The sequence below is a fragment of the Procambarus clarkii genome, chromosome 53 (assembly GCF_040958095.1).
Source record: "Procambarus clarkii isolate CNS0578487 chromosome 53, FALCON_Pclarkii_2.0, whole genome shotgun sequence".
NCBI classification, from domain to species: Eukaryota; Metazoa; Arthropoda; class Malacostraca; order Decapoda; family Cambaridae; genus Procambarus; species Procambarus clarkii.
In genome coordinates this window covers 20,135,411-20,154,742 of record NC_091202.1, presented here as the reverse complement: position 1 = coordinate 20,154,742, position 19,332 = coordinate 20,135,411, and the positions used below count along the sequence as shown (strand labels likewise).

General features: G+C 44.1%; 1 protein-coding gene across 13 annotated transcripts in view; it reads right to left on the bottom strand.

The window, feature by feature from the left end:
• The window catches only part of LOC138352350 (adenylyl cyclase-associated protein 1-like), a 299,780-nt gene that overhangs the window by 8,563 nt on the left and 271,885 nt on the right, over positions 1-19,332 (bottom strand). For 11 of the 13 annotated variants that reach the window (XM_069304746.1, XM_069304752.1, XM_069304753.1 and 8 more), the window contains 2 exons: positions 14,100-14,224; positions 8,226-8,285 (listed from right to left, as the gene is read on the bottom strand). In XM_069304746.1, the coding sequence (XP_069160847.1) occupies positions 8,226-8,285; positions 14,100-14,224 (185 nt within the window). The remainder of the gene's footprint in view (positions 1-8,225; positions 8,286-14,099; positions 14,225-19,332) is intronic. The other 2 variants (XM_069304744.1, XM_069304743.1) reach the window with 1 other exon arrangement.

The window sequence follows — 19,332 nt, the reverse complement described above, 5'->3', positions numbered from 1 at the left end:
AAGAACACTACCGCTCAAGTGAGTGGTTAAAGGAGGAACCCGAACACACACACTGCCGAGAACTAAGGAAGAGGCCCCAAAATTACACGAGGAGCCACCAACCGAGTATATAACACCCTCAATGCAAAAGCAGCAGCTAAACAACCGCCTCACAAAAATGACAACAAAGCCAAAAAAATAAATGTCATTACAGCATGGTAAGCTGTCATGCAAACTATTGTAACACAAGAAAATGACAGGATAACTATCCAAGTATTGTACACGGAATGCAAGTAGAAAAACCCCGACAAGCCTGATGTCTCGGCTGTTTCCCATGTGGGCAACTGTACAGGACATTGCGCACTTGTGTCCCACACATCACGGAAGCAACAAGGACAATGAACCGCCACAAGGAAGAATTGAGTGGAACGATCTACCATTACCACAGCTGCAGATAACCCGAAAACAAGGTCATCATAAATCTATAAAAGAAAGGGCAGGCACAAGCAACAAACAATGGACAGTAGGAAGAATGGAACCCTCAAACAAAAACATAAAAGACTGGGGAGATGGGGACCTTCAGCAAGTCCAAACAAGTGTTTGGACTTGCTTCCTGGGATTCCTTGCACTTGCAAGTCAGCAAGTGCAAGGAAACCCAGGAAGTGGCACAGGAACTTGAACAGAACGAATGTTGGACTAAGTCAGAAATGGGACCACGACTTCTGACTTGGAACCTCAGCAGTCTACCGAGTCTTAAACCTTAAAGTGCATCATAAAAACACTGCAGGTGTGAAAGAAAATCAAATAATTATTCTACTTTTTCCTTATGAAATAGTAGATTTGTATCTGCTTGTGTATTTAAGTGTTATAAAAAAAGCTGTGTATACTTTAGTATAAGCAAGCACACCGAGAATCCTCTGTAAAAAGGAACAACCACCAATGGGCAAGGTGTAAACATCAATATCGTGCAAGAAACATGGGTGGAGAAAGTTTGAGGACACTTGAACCCCCTCAGAGAAGATAACTCTGGAAAGGAAATTGGAAATACTAATTGACACGAAGGAAGCTGATCCTGAAACAGTGTCGAAGCAACCATGCATATTATTTGCAAACTAATGTTTGCTTATTTACTTTCACTTTGATTTCTAATCAAGATACATGGTTTATTTTGCTTCAACTGTACTTTCTGATCTGGGTATTGGGTAGGACATGCTGCGAGCAGCGGTGTCCAACAGCCTGGTTGACCAGTCCAGCAACCAAGAGACCTGGTCGGGGACCGGGCAGTGGGAACGTTGAGCCCTGAAATCATTACAAGATAAGGAAAGGTGCATCACCGTCTATGCATAATTGTGCACAGAAAACTACCATAGTCTTCTGCACAAGTTCAGAGACCTGGTAGTGCTGTGTCCAAGCTCTCAGAAGCCAGCCCAGAAATGTTTTACAGTATATTAAATACTGTTAACAAAAGTGTGATCATTGCCCATGTGTTAGTGTATGAACATAAAGACTATCAACATTAATAGCATGGTATATATACAACAGATTAGAAATCCAATGTATTACATAAACATTATTATCTCAATGTAAGTGATACAGCACCTGATATGAAAATCATCCAACAATCAAAAGACCAGCGTTAAATGTAATAAAACGCCATTTTCTGGGCAAGACCCGGAGGCTTCCCAGAGCTATATCGGGCTGATGTGTATTTTAGACCGTCGTAACAGTCAATCGATGGGGTTCTAGGCCTACCAGGGACCAGAGCCAGAACCTGGCCCCCTCAGAGAGGCATGAGGAACACTAGCCTAGACACTCGTGTACAGGGGTACCTCGGTTTACGAATTTAGTCTGTTCCTGGAGACGGTTCATAACCCGAAAATTCACAAACCGAAGCGACTTTCCCCACAAGAAATAATGGGAAATGAATTAATCCATTCCTGACTCCCAAAAAAATTAACTTTTAAGTAAATTTTATACCTAATTCACCCAAATTTTCACTACAAAAGTATGTACAAGTTATTACTTACCTTTACTGATGACTCCTGTTGGCGTATGAAAGACGGTGAGGAGGAGGAAGGAGGAGAGGGGTTACTGTTTGGAAGGGGAGTCCCCTTCCATTATAACATCAGGCAGTGAGGGCTTCTCTGGGGTACATACTCTGGCACGTTTTGCCTGCATACCACTAGGACCTGCTTCTGGCTCACTGCTCGATTTTCTCACTAGAAATCGTTCCATTGAAGATTTTTTTTTCCCTTTTTTGTAACACTTGTCTGTAGTGAGACACCACATTGTCATTAATAAGATCAATGCAACGGCCTGCTAAAGCTTTATCTGGGTGATTCTTTTCAGCAAAACTTTGCAGTTCTTCCCATACTGCACACATTTTCTTAATTAATGAGGAAGGGACATCCTCTACTGCCTCCTCTTCTTTCCCTGAAGATTTGTCGTACTGCCTAGCTAGTTCAACAACACGTGTACCATTTTCATGTTTACGAATGATCTCTTGTTTCCCTCTATGGTCATTCTCACATGTGTTTTCTTGCCTTGAACCTTACCACTGGCTTTCTTGGGACCCTGGTGTGATATATAATAACTTTTATGCTCAAATAGCCAAAAATCTGAAAAAAAACTGTAAATCCTTGCAAAGAATTCAGGAGGGATAGACACTCGGCAGGAGGCACTGGTAAACTGAGGTGTGATCACCGTGCCACCACGTGCTAGGTCGGCCATATGCATATCAACAAACTCGTATCCCGAGGTAAAGTTCGTAACCCGATTCAAATTTTCCGAAGAAATCGAGCTCGTAACCCGAAAAGTTCATAAAGTGGGACATTCATAAACCGAGGTATCACTGTAGTTGGAAGCAGCCTATATCTGCCATTTACCAGGTCAGGCACCCAGAAAGGTAGGAATCCCAAAAACTATAGCTGGAGAAAAATTGCTAATCGAAAGCCGAACGAGCAAACAGAACTCTCCAATCAGAAAACAAGCAAATAAGCATGATGCCACCATAGCCGCCAACGATGTCTGCACAACTCCTTCCCTCCCCAAGAGAGGGAAGGGTGGTCCCAGACCTCCCACACTGGCTACACAATCCCAGTTCAGAGGCTGAAAGTCAAAAACTCAAAAAACCCGCCGACTGGAGGGAAAGAGGGATGCCGGGGAGCCTCCAGGTCTCACCCAGAAAATGGCATTTCATTACATTCAATGCTGGTTTTTTATGGAGAGTCCCTTTGGCTCCCCGGAGCTACCTAACAATAAGGGAAAAGAGGGATTCACTCAGGAGGCAGCCGCCACTCACTCCTCTACTTGAAGTCGAGACAACTGGCTGCAACCTGCAACCCAAAGCAACAAACACCCAAGAAGGGCCCAGAACATTAACGAGGTACCGTGCGACTAGGACCCTGTTCTACCTCCAATAGCCCCATGCCCGAATGTCAGCCCAGAACATATTACCAAAAACAGCAGCCAAAGCTGCGAACTTATGAACGTCATGGGCACAGGGATAGACTGCAGGCTGGCTGGACCGAATAATCCTGCGGACGACCTGGGAAACCCGCGCCCTGAAACAGGAAAGAAGGAAACCGGGTCAACCCAAAGCGCCTCCCCTGTAACGGAGGCCCTGGTGCGCAAGTAATGGCAAAGAGCCACAACCGGATACAAATCATGATGCACCCACCACCTGAACAGACCAAGCATGAACATCTCAAGGACCCCTCCGAAAAACAGGAGTCTCATTCTTCGCCAGAAAAGGAGACGGCTGCAAACAATCAAACCGACTACCAGGATCGAAAGAGCAGAAACCCCTGCGTCAGAAGAGAGCATGAAGCTTCTGGACACCCCCCCCCCCAAGGCGAATGGCAACATGAAAAGGACATTAGAAAAGCAGTCCTGAGCCAAAAAGGCCACTACAAACCGAGGTGGAGAGAGAAGAGAGCACCCAGTCTAAAGGTGGCTCATGTGCCACCAGGACGGCTCAGGTGGCACATGAGCAGGCCGGAGGTGAAACAATGCCTAAGAAAGCTTGCGGAACGGAGCAGAAGTGACATCCACCCTGAACGCACACCATCAATACCATCAATGAACCAACCTGATCACCATACAAGTGGTGATAAACAAGAAAACCCTGCCCTAACTCCGAAACCCTCAGATGTTTGGGAGCCGTTAGCAGTGGGGTGGGGGAGCAGGATTAACCATAGCAGGGGGAAGGACAAGGGGACACGGATAAAACCAGAGTCGAAGCAACTAACACTTGCCCCCCCACCCCAAAGTCCAGGTCCCTATAACCAAAGTGGGGCAGCCGCAGGGATCTGAAAAGGCAATTAACCTAGAGTGTTGCAGCAACTTAAACCGCAGATGCTGCCTGCACCCGATCAACAGTATTATCGGACTAGGTGAACTGGAGTACATGCACGGAACACCACTCAAAGGTGTCATCGACCCAACAGGCAGCATGGTGGAGGCAAAGACGGTGAATATCACCCTGAGACAAGGGAACAGAGCAACCTTCAAACTCGCACGAAGTGAGGTGGGCCTCAGAGGTCTCCGCCATTGGACCAATGAGCCCCAATGTGGGTTTCCAGGGCCCTTAGGCTGACTGCTAAGGGAAGCCCAGGCAAGGTACTGCTAACAGTTTATCCCACAACTACCAAGCAAACAAACTAAAAGCTGAACCCCTGCGACATATGCAATCACAGGGACCTAGCGGAGGGCCACCTAAATCATACAAGCAGTCCTACAACCACACCAACCACACTTTTTTGTTTTGCCTCACCAGGCAAAACAAAAAAGAAAAAGTAAAAATGTGCAAAAGCACAACATCCCCAGGGGAACCAGAACCGGCCACTATGCATATATCAGACAGCTGCACAGTATCTTACACACAGCCAGCAACATACTATGTCCTACCCAAGATCAAACAGGGGTAAGAACAATGCTAGCTGACCCAAAAGGCGGGCAATCATCGAGCCTCAAAAGAATCACACGAAGGTAGACTCTTGAACGACCTATGAAATATAACCCTAAACCGTAAGGGCAGTACTTACAGGGCACCTAGGGAAGATGGCCCTAGTGGCATGCAGCCCCAGTACTCTAGTGTTATGCCTGGCTCGCACACCACCACACAGAACACCACCACCGCCACTATGGACAGCACTGCTCAAAAGGATGGAGCCAGAGTCGATCGACTGCCACCAAACACAACAGCCACTGAACTGGGGTTGGATAGCTGGCAAGGGAGGTCTGGGACCCCCTACCCCATCCCCTTCCCAGGGAGAGGGGGGGGGGGGACTTGCTCAGACAGCAGCGCGATGACTGTGGTAACATCATGCTTGTTTCTTTGTTTTCTGATTGGGGAGTTATGTTTGCTCGTTCGGCTTTCAGTTAGAAATTTTTCACCAGCTGTAGTTTTTGGGATTCCTACCTTTCTGGGCATCTGACCTGGTAGATGGCAGATAAAGACTGCTTCCAACTACACAGGGGTGCCTATAGGCCATTGCTCCTCGTGCCTCTCCAAGGGGGTCAGGTTCTGGAGCCGGTCCCCAGTAAACCTAGAACTCCTTCAATTGACTGTTGCTACGGTCTAATATATATACACATCATCCCAGTATGGCTCAGGGAACCAAAGGGGCTCTCCACAGAAAAGAACATTTTAACCTCTTATAAAGTTTCTAACACGTTTATAATTAAAAGTGAACATGTTTCCTTTACAATATTTGGAATGTTTAAGTAAACAAATAGCATTTATTATTTTGTCAAATTTATATTTTTTTTTTTTATTTTCCAAGTCATATTTGATTGTTTGATCTTGGCTTTTGGGACTTGAGACTTTCCATCGTTCAGTGAGCAAATCATATTTATTCTCAAGTTATTCTTAATATCATCAGTAAGGAATCTCTAATGAACAAAATTCACAGTCAATGAATGTTACGTATCGGACCATATCAAAGTACCCATAAATGTAAATCTCATCGTTTTTTGTTCTCTGAGAATTTCCTTCCTAGGTGTGGATACATGTATCATAGTCACCAAGGAGGTGTGGCTACATGTACCAGTCACCTAGGAGGTGTGGCTACATGTATCATAGTCACCTAGGAGGTGTGGCAACATGTACCAGTCACCTAGGAGGTGTGGCTACATGTACCATAGTCACCAAGGAGGTGTGGCTACATGTACCATAGTCTCCTAGGAGGTGTGGCTACATGTACCATAGTCTCCTAGGAGGTGTGGCTACATGTACCATAGTCTCCTAGGAGGTGTGGCTACATGTACCAGTCACCTAGGAGGTGTGGCTACATGTATCATAGTCACCTAGGAGGTGTGGCAACATGTACCATAGTCACCTAGGAGGTGTGGCTACATGTACCATAGTCTCCTAGGTGTGACTACATGTACCATAGTCTCCTAGGAGGTGTGGCTACATGCACCATAGTCACCTAGGAGGTGTGGCTACATGTACCATAGTCACCTAGGAGGTGTGGCTACATGTACCATAGTCACCTAGGAGGTGTGGCTACATGTACCACAGTCACCAAGGAGGTGTGGCTACATGTACCATAGTCACCTAGGAGGTGTGGCTACAGGTACCATAGTCACCTAGGAGGTGTGGCTACATGTACCATAGTCACCTAGGAGGTGTGGCTACATGTACCATAGTCACCTAGGAGGTGTGGCTACATGTACCATAGTCACCTAGGAGGTGTGGCTACATGCACCATAGTCTTCTCCAGAAATTTAAAACTGTTAGTTTAGCAAGTTTCTCCTCAAAGTGAGGAAGGGAAGAAATGGAGATAAGTACACAAGGAAAACATTAATGGTAAAGAAGGTGGGTGAAAGGTCCCGTGGAGAGAAACACAGGAGAGGAGCAATGGGTCGTGTAGACCGAGTAGCTGAAGACATCAACTGGTAGACTAAGCTGCTCACTTCCTACGACAGTGTGCACGGGTCAGGACTCCTATACACTCACTATATTCCCCACTACCTATCTGCGGCTCTATAAACACGTCTATAGATATAACTTACGAGTGCTGAGGCCCATTAGCAGTCAGTACCTTCATAGTACAGTATTGGCAGTTATAGTCTGTCAGTTTCTCTTATTTCTATATATTATCACAGAAATGACTGTGATTGATCACAAAAATGTAATTAGCAATATCTCTCATGGATGAGAACGTATTAGGCATGCTTTCACTAAAACAAAACAAAATAATATTAAATATTGAATTGTCATTACATGAACGAATGTAACTTGTCATTATATGTACATTCATTCCCTAAGAAATTTATGACTTGCCTGACAGCAAACGGCAGGATCTAAGAGAGTGCAAAGTCTGAATGAGCAAAAGGAAGGTTAGTATGAAAAAGCACAATTAAGCTTTGCATTGCCATATTAGGTATATACAGTATAAGAAAAAGAAAAAAGACCACCAAAGAATGAGTCAAGACTCCTCACCAGATCTACTTAATCCAAAACCAAAGTCAGAGCAAAGATGTAAGTACCAAAATATTACTGAAACAACAGTCTTGCACAGAAATCCACGACAGTTTTACATTACTTGTACACACATCTTCTTTGCTCCAAGTAAGGAAAGCACCACACACTTATAAAACATTTATATTTTATAGTTTTCAATCTACTTTTGCTATATTAGGGTCTTGTATCAAACCAAATTTAAATAATGAATTGTTTAATAAATTTTTTTTTGTAAAATCAAGCCTATATTTACAGCTGTCAAGAGTATGAACAACCTGAGTAAAAATTCAAGATAAGCTTTCAGAATTTACTTAGAAAATTTAACTCCTAAAATGAAACGTGTATAAAAAATTGAAGTCTACTGACACGGGGCATTGAAAACTAAACTACTTGCCAGAAGATGAGGAGACAACGACGTTTCGATCCGTTCTGGACCATTATTGACTTGATAGCGACGGACCAAAACGTCATCATCTCCTCATCTTCTGGTGTGTGGTTTAGTTCTCGGATATTTAAGTCATGTTATTGTGACTCATCATCTGCATGTGGCATTGCACATTTACTATTGCTCAGTTATTCCGTTAAATTTGTTTTCTAGAATTCACTTCCCTTCACTTGATACATTAACTTCATTGTGCCACAAAATTTTATAGAGGAAATAAAGTAAGTTCAAGGAACCAAAGGAGTTTTCCTGCAGCAGAGCGAGACAGACAATACCCATATTAACAAATGTACCGGAGATCCCAAAACGTTTATGCATATATATACAAATTACTGTTTGTGATGTCCGCGCCCCTTTATGTAGGGGATGACGGCGAGGTGCGTTGCTGTCCACCTAAATAAAAATGAAACACTTTGGATAATGACTTTCTAAAAAAATAACATAATTATAAAAACTTACACAGAATTAAATTGATTAGTGAATAATCTGTTTCTGTATACTACACAATCTACTTAACATTACACTAATGTGCAAAACTGAACATACTCACGGACTCTGCTCTGCACACATACATACATGCACATATATATATACATGCACATATACATACACATACATACATACATACACAGTTGTATGGTACCCAAACCTCAAGCAGCACATAAATAAACTGGAAAAGATGCAATGGCATGCTACAAAATGCTTCCGGAACTGAAAAACAAGAGTTATAAGGAGAGACTAGAGGCATTAATACATGCCAAAATTAGAAGATAGAAGAAAAAGAGGTGATATGATCACCACTTAGAAAAATTACAAAATATTAACATGAATCGACCAAATTGACAAGAGGAATTCCTAAAACTAGCAACTTCACGAACAAGAGGACACAGATTCAAGCCAAGGAAACAAAGGTGCCAAAAAAATATTAGAAAGTTTACTTTTGCAAACAGAATGGTAGACGGTTGGAACAAGCTAAGTGAGAAGGTGGTGGAGGCCAAAACCGTCAGTAGTTTCAAAATGTTATATGACAAAGAGTACTGGGAAGACGGGACACCACGAGCCTAGCTCTCATCCTGTAACTACGCTTAGGAATCAATCGACTACCAGTCGATTGACAGTTGAGGCGGGACCAAAGAGCCAAAGCTCAACCCCTGCAAACACAACTAGGAGAATACATACATACATGCACTCATACCTATATATCTAGACCCTGTAAGATATTAAAGACATTAGAAGTATGCTCAGAACACTTAGAACATATAAATTGTCTCCATGCCTGATGGTTTCAACATAGAAAAATTCTGCTTTTCGATTTTATTAAGAGTTCTATGACAAGATACAAACACACATGCAAGCACGTGCACACCTACATACATACACACAAGCACGCACACACTATTGATCCCCCACTCAGGCTTACAGTGTGCGTCTAAGTAACGTTCAAATTACTGTATATGTTAGTAAAAGAAAAACATAATAAGAGATGCACCAGCCAGCCTTATTAAACAAAAAATAACTAGATGTATTTTGATTGTAGTTGATCAGTGATCTAGGAGGCATCCAATGTCCTTATGCTAGATATATCCCAAACTATATATAATTATTATTCATACGAAAAGAAAAAACAAAATTTAATGTATCATTATTCTCTATATGGAGTAGGTAGTGGTGGTGGTTGTTGTGACGGATGTGCAAGTGTGGTGGTGGAGTGCATGGTGCAAAGGGAGCACACCTAGTTGCGTCTACAGGGAAACTGGTAGAATACTTAGTGCAAAGGGTGCACACCTAGTTGCATCTACAGGGAAACTGGTAGAATACGTAGTGCAAAGGGTGCACACCTAGTTGCATCTACAGGGGAAACTGGTAGAATACGTAGTGCAAAGGGTGCACACCTAGTTGCATCTACAAGGGAAACTGGTAGAATACGTAGTGCAAAGGGTGCACACCTAGTTGCATCTACAGGGAAACTGGTAGAATACGTAGTGCAAAGGGTGCACACCTAGTTGCATCTACAGGGAAACTGGTAGAATACGTAGTGCAAAGGGTGCACACCTAGTTGCGTCAACAGGGAACCAGATTCAGCTCTAAAACCCCACCTTACTGCTATTTTACCTGGTCTATTTACCCCTGCCAACTTGCCAGTACCCTGCCATACTTTCCCTTGAAACTGTGGGGTGTGGCTGCTTCCACAACCTCTGGTTCAAGATCACTCTCATTCAACTCATTAACTGCTATCATTGCACATGAAAGTGCGGCGAGCAAGGAAGGAGGCCAGCGTGGCCATGTTTATTACCTGTCAATGATTCCGAGAGTTCAGTTCCCACAGCCTGGTCTGTAACAAGCCTTCCCTGACGACTGCCTGGTTTGTGAGGCAGTTTTTCTTTGTAGCCCAAAGACCCACATAGCCATTACAGCTGGGCTGCTCCAGAAGCTCAACCAGAAACTTCTCCAGTTTTATCCTGAAAGCTTTCACATGTTTTGGTAACATTTTTTTATATTTTATGGGAAGAGACTGCAAAGTTATGGATCTTCGATGTTTACACTGTCTTCTTAAATTTTTATTGGGTTTATTTTGCACTTAGTACCATATCTCTCACTCCAGTATGCTGTAATTTTATTGTGCAGGTTTGGGACTTGACCTTCCAGTATCTTTCATGTAAATCTTGTGAGATATATACCGGTATATCATCTTCATTCCAAGGAGTACAGTTTGAGTGTTTTGAGTCAGGTCAAGTAGTTTAAATGCTTCAAGTAGTTTTAAATGTGTATGTGCAGCAAAGGATCTCTCCACACTTTCTGGCTCTACATTCTCACCTGCTTTAAAGAGATATGAAGACCAAACAATATGCCATATAAGATAGCATCAGTGCTTTGATGAGTACTATCATTGATGTGGCATCACTTGCTTTGATGAGGACTCATTATCCATCTTAGTATATTCCAGGTTGTTGTCACGTTTGCTTTATTGTGCTCTCTGAACATTAGTTCTTACACTATTATTTGTGCCTTTCCATTGGAGACTTTCGGCGCCGTAGAGAGGGGGGTCCTGCTGCCTGGTTAACAGCTTCTCCCCCGAATCAACCTACCCTGACTTTGCGCCCTGGTGAGGCCACTCCAGACCAGGCCGACACCAGAGCGCAACTCCATAGTCTTCTGAGACTGATGGATGCCTACTACTATTTCAAGGTCTTCAAATTGATCACTCCTTTATATGAGGAGATCTGGCCGGCTTGTATTTTACCTGGATGTTACCCGAGTGGGTCTTGGGAGTTCTTCTACTCCCCAAGCCCAGCCTGGGGCCATGCTCGACTTGTGATAACTTGGTCTAAGAGGCTGTTGCTTGCAGCTGCCCGTAGGCCCACATATCCACCACAGCCCAGATGGCTCTGCACTTCTAGCAAGAACTTATATAATTGGTTCTTGAAGACGTCTATCTTTGTTCCAGCAAAGATGGAAAAACTACACTCATAGTTTTTGGTTTTCCTTTTATCAAAGTAATGGGAAATTGTCACTGCTGAACATTACATTATTTTACACTATTAAGTAGAAGACCTTGTTAATATTGGCTTAAAATTTCCACAAACATTTTTTATGTTATCAGCGAAGAATGACAAGAAACTGGCTTGTATTCGTAAGTCTTCTAAGAGGATGAAGACGAGAAACAGTGCAAGGGCTGACCTTCTAAAATGTGTGTGTGGAGGCCTTGTGAGTGTTGAGGCCTTGTGAGTGGTGAGGCCTTGTGAGTGGTGAGGCCTTGTGAGTGGTGAGGCCTTGTGAGTGGTGAGGCCTTGTGAGTGGTGAGGCCTTGTGAGTGGTGAGGCCTTGTGAGTGTTGAGGCCTTGTGAGTGTTGAGGCCTTGTGAGTGTTGAGGCCTTGTGAGTGTTGAGGCCTTGTGAGTGTTGAGGCCTTGTGAGTGTTGAGGCCTTGTGAGTGTTGAGGCCTTGTGAGTGGTGAGGCCTTGTGAGTGGTGAGGCCTTGTGAGTGGTGAGGCCTTGTGAGTGGTGAGGCCTTGTGAGTGGTGAGGCCATGTGAGTGGTGAGGCCATGTGAGTGGTGAGGCCTTGTGAGTGGTGAGGCCTTGTGAGTGGTGAGGCCTTGTGAGTGTTGAGGCCTTGTGAGTGTTGAGGCCTTGTGAGTGTTGAGGCCTTGTGAGTGTTGAGGCCTTGTGAGTGTTGAGGCCTTGTGAGTGTTGAGGCCTTGTGAGTGTTGAGGCCTTGTGAGTGTTGAGGCCTTGTGAGTGTTGAGGCCTTGTGAGTGTTGAGGCCTTGTGAGTGTTGAGGCCTTGTGAGTGTTGAGGCCTTGTGAGTGTTGAGGCCTTGTGAGTGGTGAGGCCTTGTGAGTGGTGAGGCCTTGTGAGTGGTGAGGCCTTGTGAGTGGTGAGGCCTTGTGAGTGGTGAGGCCATGTGAGTGGTGAGGCCTTGTGAGTGGTGAGACCTTGTGAGTGGTGAGGCCTTGTGAGTGGTGAGGCCTTGTGAGTGGTGAGGCCTTGTGAGTGTTGAGGCCTTGTGAGTGTTGAGGCCTTGTGAGTGTTGAGGCCTTGTGAGTGTTGAGGCCTTGTGAGTGTTGAGGCCTTGTGAGTGTTGAGGCCTTGTGAGTGTTGAGGCCTTGTGAGTGTTGAGGCCTTGTGAGTGTTGAGGCCTTGTGAGTGTTGAGGCCTTGTGAGTGTTGAGGCCTTGGGAGTGTTGAGGCCTTGGGAGTGTTGAGGCCTTGTGAGTGGTGAGGCCTTGTGAGTGGTGAGGCCTTGTGAGTGGTGAGGCCTTGTGAGTGGTGAGGCCATGTGAGTGGTGAGGCCTTGTGAGTGGTGAGGCCTTGTGAGTGGTGAGGCCTTGTGAGTGGTGAGGCCTTGTGAGTGGTGAGGCCTTGTGAGTGGTGAGGCCTTGTGAGTGGTGTGGCCTTGTGAGTGGTGATTTATGACTGCCTTTATTTTAAATATTCTCTGAATAAAATCAATATGAAAAAGCATAAATGCTGTTGTTTTCAAGGCATTACTGTACATGAGACCTCCTAAAGACATCATACATTAACAAGACAAAATATATATACTGCTATACACTTCTAATTACACCGTTCTGCTGTATTAAAAAAATGTTGCCAAAATTATCTCACTGAAACTAGTATATTTTGAAGGAAATGTATATGTTTATCTCTCAGAATGTTTGGTAATATGTTTATTGTTTGTGATGTATGTGTATGTATGTATTAACACGATGTACTGAACGGGGTGAGAATAGCTTGAGCTACCTCATCCCTTTGTGTGTATTTTACCTCAATAAACTTATTTCAATTTCAAGTATATTTTGAGTTACTACTTTATACAATGAGGCATTCAAGACGTCAAACAAATATCTGCCAGAAGAAGATGATGAATAAAAGGGAAAACAGAAAATGATAAGGTAGCCCTATCAGGGACATCTAATTACTATAGCAATTCTACTCATCATGCAGATGTACACTGAAGGGCAGTGTGTGGCAACTATAAATTGCAACTTAATTCACAACTGAAATTTGGGGAGTGTGGGCGAGAAACTTGACTGTAACACAACATACCGCAGGAAGTGGGTATGTTGTTCTACACAATATACCACATGGAGAGGGTATATCATGCTACACAACATACCACATGGAGAGGGTATATCATGCTACACAACATACCACATGGAGAGGGTATATCATGCTACACAACATACCACATGGAGAGGGTATGTTGTGCTGCACATGACAACCTGTTTCAACAGATAAACATTCTGAAAGGGGAACTTTCATAATTCTATGGGTATGGCGGGTTTAAAGTATACAGATACTGTATTAGATAATTACAGTATTAGTTCTTTTATTTCAAAATTTATATAAACATAGTGATATGGAACAAATTCTGCCCAATTTGGCTTTAGGAGAGTGAAAATAAAGTTACAATTTAGTCTTCAGTAAAAGATATTGATTACCAGGCAATTGTTGAGTATCAATAAATTTCATGATATCTAAGAGCCAGCTGGTAAAGTTAGATAAAAGATTATAAAGTTAGGCCATGCGAAGTATCAAACAAAATACTGGAGACAAAACCACTGATAATAATGAATTAAAACCATTTATAGAGATCAAATGAATAACTACACGATTTATAACTGACATATTGCCTCCAGGTCTTGAAAAATTAAACTGTGGACAGAAGCTCATTACTGGAGGACATACAGCAATTATAATACCATACCTTTTTAAGTCCAGAAGTGATAGCCGTTCCCTTGTTGATCGAGTCAAATAATGCAGAACGGCCATCGTCTGCAGCCGCAACCTTAGGCTCCAGTTTCACCATGGGGGGAGGGGGAGGGATGCCAGCTACCGACAATACATCAGTGTTAGCTATAATATATCTAACGGTGCCATCATTTACTACTACTACTACTACAGCTTGGTACTCGAGATACTCAACTTCAAACTCTGAGACTGGAGTGTATAGTCAGGAAATAGATACAAAGAATACAGGATTGTAATCTAGAAACTAGAACAACAATAATTCAACACGGAAGTCTTTTATAGCTTTTTAAGAAGTTGAATTCTACCGTTGCACAAGTTATCCGAGATGGCAACTTTACTCTACAGGAAATACAAAACTAATCAACAACAATAGATATATAGTGATAAGAATGACTATGACCTGCTTTATATATTATATAAAAGCTTCAATGCAATACTATTAATGGCAGCTAGGCTGAAGGCCAGAGATTTTGAAAATGCATTATAAACAAATCCAAAAGCAAAGGAGTCATACTTGAGACATATTAGAAAGCATCTTGGCATATATAAAGCTACAAGAAATTACTAGAGTTGTTCACTTTTAAGTTACACAAAATGATCTAACCTAATTTTAGAAGTTTACTTAATTACTGTAGTTTGGGGTATAAAAAAAAAAAAAAAAAAAAAAAGGTCAAAGATGGACAAACGTTAGTAATGACTGAAAATGCCCGTAATGTGAAATACAAATCATTACATGATTATCAATATTATTACCGTTATCTGGCACAGTCATTATACATCTTATTCATACAATATCCCACATTATCAATATACTGTAATTGCAACACATACAACGTGCTTAATCTATGTGAACGGGAATCCTCTCCTTGAGTCAAGTCATTCTTCTGCATGAACATTTGTTTAACGTGATGCTTGAAGACAACATACACCTTTCTTTGAAGTTACACACACACACAATAAGCATGGCATATATTTACTCAAATACCCTACATTCATCCAAGGGAACACACAAAATAACCTGTAACGGAAATCATTATGCAAAATGAAGAGGACAAAGCAACAAGTCATTACATAGTTGGGTACAGAAGTAGACGACCTCTGACCAATATTGGCGCTCTACCCACACCCATTGACAAAACCAGCGTTAAATGTAATTAAATGCCATCAGTTGCGGAGTTTTTATTGGCCTACTTGGCCAACACAAGCCAGAACCTGGCCCTCCTCAGAGAGGCACAGGGAGCAATTGCACTATAAAAACCTTTTATGTAAGGTTATTCATGTCTGCCACCACCAAGGGAAGGCACCCAGAAAATCAGCAAAACAACACATACCACTGCTTGACCAGAAACAAGACTGCAGCCTCAAAACCACCAAAAGAACTCCCCATCAATGCAAACAATCAAAAGTTTGTGAAACTAGCGTGAGCTAGTTCACCCCACCTCTTCCCCTCGTTTGGAGGAAGGCAAGTTGGGTCAGCTGGCAGCTCCACCATCAGTTCTTATGATGATGGAAACCACCCCAATGCCCTGGGGAGAGGGAGGGGATCAGGGAGCCACAGGGGCTCACCAAAAAATTTGGCGTTTCATTACATTCAACACATGTTTTTTGCAGGGAGCCTCTTGTGGCTCTCTGAAGCTATTTACTTACAGAGAAGAAACGACACCAAACAGGAAGGAGGAAACACCACAGGGATCAAGACAAAAATAGACTAACAAAACCCCCTGCACAAGAACAACAACTAAAGGCAAATGAGAAAAAATGACGAAAAGTCAGCAGACTAATGCACATCATGGGCATGAGGGCAGATCGCAGGCAAGCTAGACCATAGGACACTGCGGATGACCTGAGAAACACAAACCCTGGAATAGGGATCTAGAGAAACCAGGGCAAACCACATATAGCCCACCAAAATAGAACCGGAGTCACGAAAGTAGCGGCATAAAGCAATCACAGGACACCAGAGGGATCCACTGGAAGCCAACCGACTCCTTTCTTGCCAGAAAAGAAGAGCCGGCAGCAACCAAAGCACTCATGAGGGCCAATAGAACAAGGGACCTGGTGCCAAAAAAGAGCAAGAAGCTTCCCACCTGGCAACTGGAAGCCAGAGAATGCAAAAACAATACACACTGAAAACAAACCCTGACTGAAGAGGCCACCAGAAACAGAAAGAAAAGAAAGAATCCAGTTAACAGACCTGGCAGACTCGGGCAGTGCACCAGTAGGCCGGAGGCAAAACAATGTGTAAAAAGCAAGTGAAACGGACCGAAGAGGAAACAACCCTGAATGCAAGCTGGAACGGCTCTGCTTACACTGCACGAGAAAAGACGACAATATATGGCAAAAGACGCTGATCAAGTAAAAGCAAATAAAGAACAGAACAACCCGACCAGAAATCGAGGAGCTATGATGAGGAGACAAAGTGGCGGAAAGCATGCCAAGAGACACACTATTGCTGGGAGAAAGACCACATATGGGACACCATTAAACCAGCCACCTGATCACCAGAGATGGTGAAACACGCATGTCAAAACACCAAATGTGAAGAGCAGAGAAACAATGAAGTGCATCACTAGCCTTACTTGTGGAAAGAGGTGGAGCTACTCAAAAACGCCCGGGTTTGGACACTGAGCAAGCAGGGCAGGAAGCCAAGGCAAGGCTAGCCACCATAGAGCCAGAAGGATCACCCTTTTCCTGTAGGACTCCAATTGCACCAGAACCTAAAGCAACAGCCAGACTGTTAAAAAGACGAAGATGAACCCCCCATCATGACCAGTCCAGCCAAAAGGCATCCACTGCCAGAGCCTTACAGTCAGGGAATGGCGCCACAACAGAGAGAGACGCAGAGACCAAACCAACATGAAGAAGTCGACATCTGGGCACCCAAACACCTGACAAAGCCAAGGAAGGAAGCAGCGTCGACAGTCCATTCCGTGAAAATAAGAACTGGGCCAGACTGTTGGCCAAGATATTGAACACTCCCAGGACCTGAACAGCACGGACAGCCAAACCATGAGAACTCAGCAGCCGAGCTACTTGAAGCTACCAGCTCCAAATAGACAGGAACTGAAGAGACCAAACACCCCAGGTGAAACAATGAACCACAGAAAAAAAATCCAAATTTCCTGCAGCATCCCAGATGAAACAATGAACCACAGAAAAAAAAAACAAATTTCCTGCAGCACCTGCCACATGGCCCAAACTCCTGAGCCGTACTGTGCACCCGATGAAGGAGACTGGTGAGCACTGGTCATAAAGCCCCAAATGAAAATTAAAGCGTCTGTGAAAATGTTGAGCAAGAGCAGAGGAAGGCACCAGGGAACTGGACCCCAAAATACCTGAAGAGGAAGCCAGGGATGCAGCAACCAGCACAGGGGTCCCCGGAGTCTGCATCCAGCAATTGCAAAAAGGCACAAAGGCGGCTGCCCTGAACCAGAACAATTTCCAAAGCCAAAACCTGCCCAAAGGAAAAACCAGAAGGACAAAGCTCAGGCACCCACATAATTGCTCAAGCAACCACCAAGTCATCCAAGTTCCCCTAAACACCAGCAAAAGGTGGTGCTGCAACCAGATGAAGGCCACAGAGACAGGGAAAGCGATACCAATCTAGAATCCCAAGCTACGCCTAACCTCATCCGAACCTGGGACGGAACCAACTGGGACTTCAATCAGTTCTCCAGGAACCCAAACCCAAAGAGCTGGGAAGAATCAAATCCCTGACTAGCAGAAATGGAGACTGGGTGGAAGCCCACACCAGCCAGTCGTCAAGTAGGCCAACATCCAACAACCTTAGACCGGCCACCACGACCGGAGTTAAACACACAAAAATGTGACGCGGTAGATTCAGCCCAAAGAGGCGAGCTCGAAGGCAGAAACCTGCCACCCCACGACAAAATCTAACCAATCCCTAAATCTCGGATGGATAGAAATGTGGCAATATGTGTCCTATAGTTCCAGAGATATCATGCAAGTGCCCTGCCTGAGAATGAGCCAGATCTGGGACAACATGGCCATCCGGAAAGAGGGGCATGGGATAAACCAGTTCAACTCGAAAAGGTCAAGAATCAACCAGAGATCCAAAGAATCCCATTTTGGGACTAGAAACGGGCAGAAAACCCACCAAATAGATGAAATCATTTAGACCACGCCTGAAGCTACTCACTCCGAGATGACCCAACAAAGGTGAGGGGAAGAGACCTGCCCTGAAAGCCTCAAACCCCCCAAAGGAGGCAGGATCAATCACCTTCACTGCAGGCTGTAAGACACGACCCAAAAAGCCCACAAATTGCAAGACCAAGAGCTGGCAAACTTGAGCTAGCCTCACCCCACCTCCCTGTCAAAGGGGCAACCTACGAAAGGGTCAGAATGAACCTCGAATGTCATTCTTGCGAGTAGAGCAAGCACGGCACTGACAAGATGAAGAGAAGGACTGAGGAGATGCATTCGACACAGCAACTGGCACCACAGAGGACCCACCCCGACCAAAAGTAGGTGATGCCTTGGCTACCAAACAGCCAAGAGAGCAAGAACGACCATCCCAAAAATACAACAAGTCCTCCACAGGCTGACAAGCAGTGGCTACAGATGATAAAATCAGAAACCACATCCTCAGGAAACAAAAGTAAGGAAAAGGGGAAGCAGAAGTGAGAACCAGCGCCCACGCCAAGTCCAAAAACTGCGCCAACACATAAGACAGGAGGTGAAAAACAAGAGACCGCCTCCTAGAGGATCAAAACATACAGCTTAAGGAGGACAGACAACGTTGAAGCAGCAGAGACCAAAACCCAACAAGAGGATCCTCACCACCCATGTCCTCCAAGAACCAATCAAAATGAAGTTCAGGAGGCTCAAGAAATGCACAACTGAGGCCAAGTGCGAACAGCCATGAAGGTCACCTGCAACCAAAGCAACCAGCAGCTGGGGGACCTGAGCATGTAGCTGCAAACAACCCACATTGTGGGAAAGGGCAGGAATGAAGAGGCATGCATTGAGGGGACTCAAAAGAACCCCCAAAAACACCTGCAACACAGTAGACATCTCTTGCCACTCAAACATGCAGGTACCACAAACTGCACCAATCCCCAAGAAAAAAAAAAAAGGGACAGTCTGCCAGCCAGGATGACTTTGGAATCTCGTAATGCAGCCAATAAGGGGCAGAAGAACCGAACTCAAAGGAAGCTGGGTCTATAACT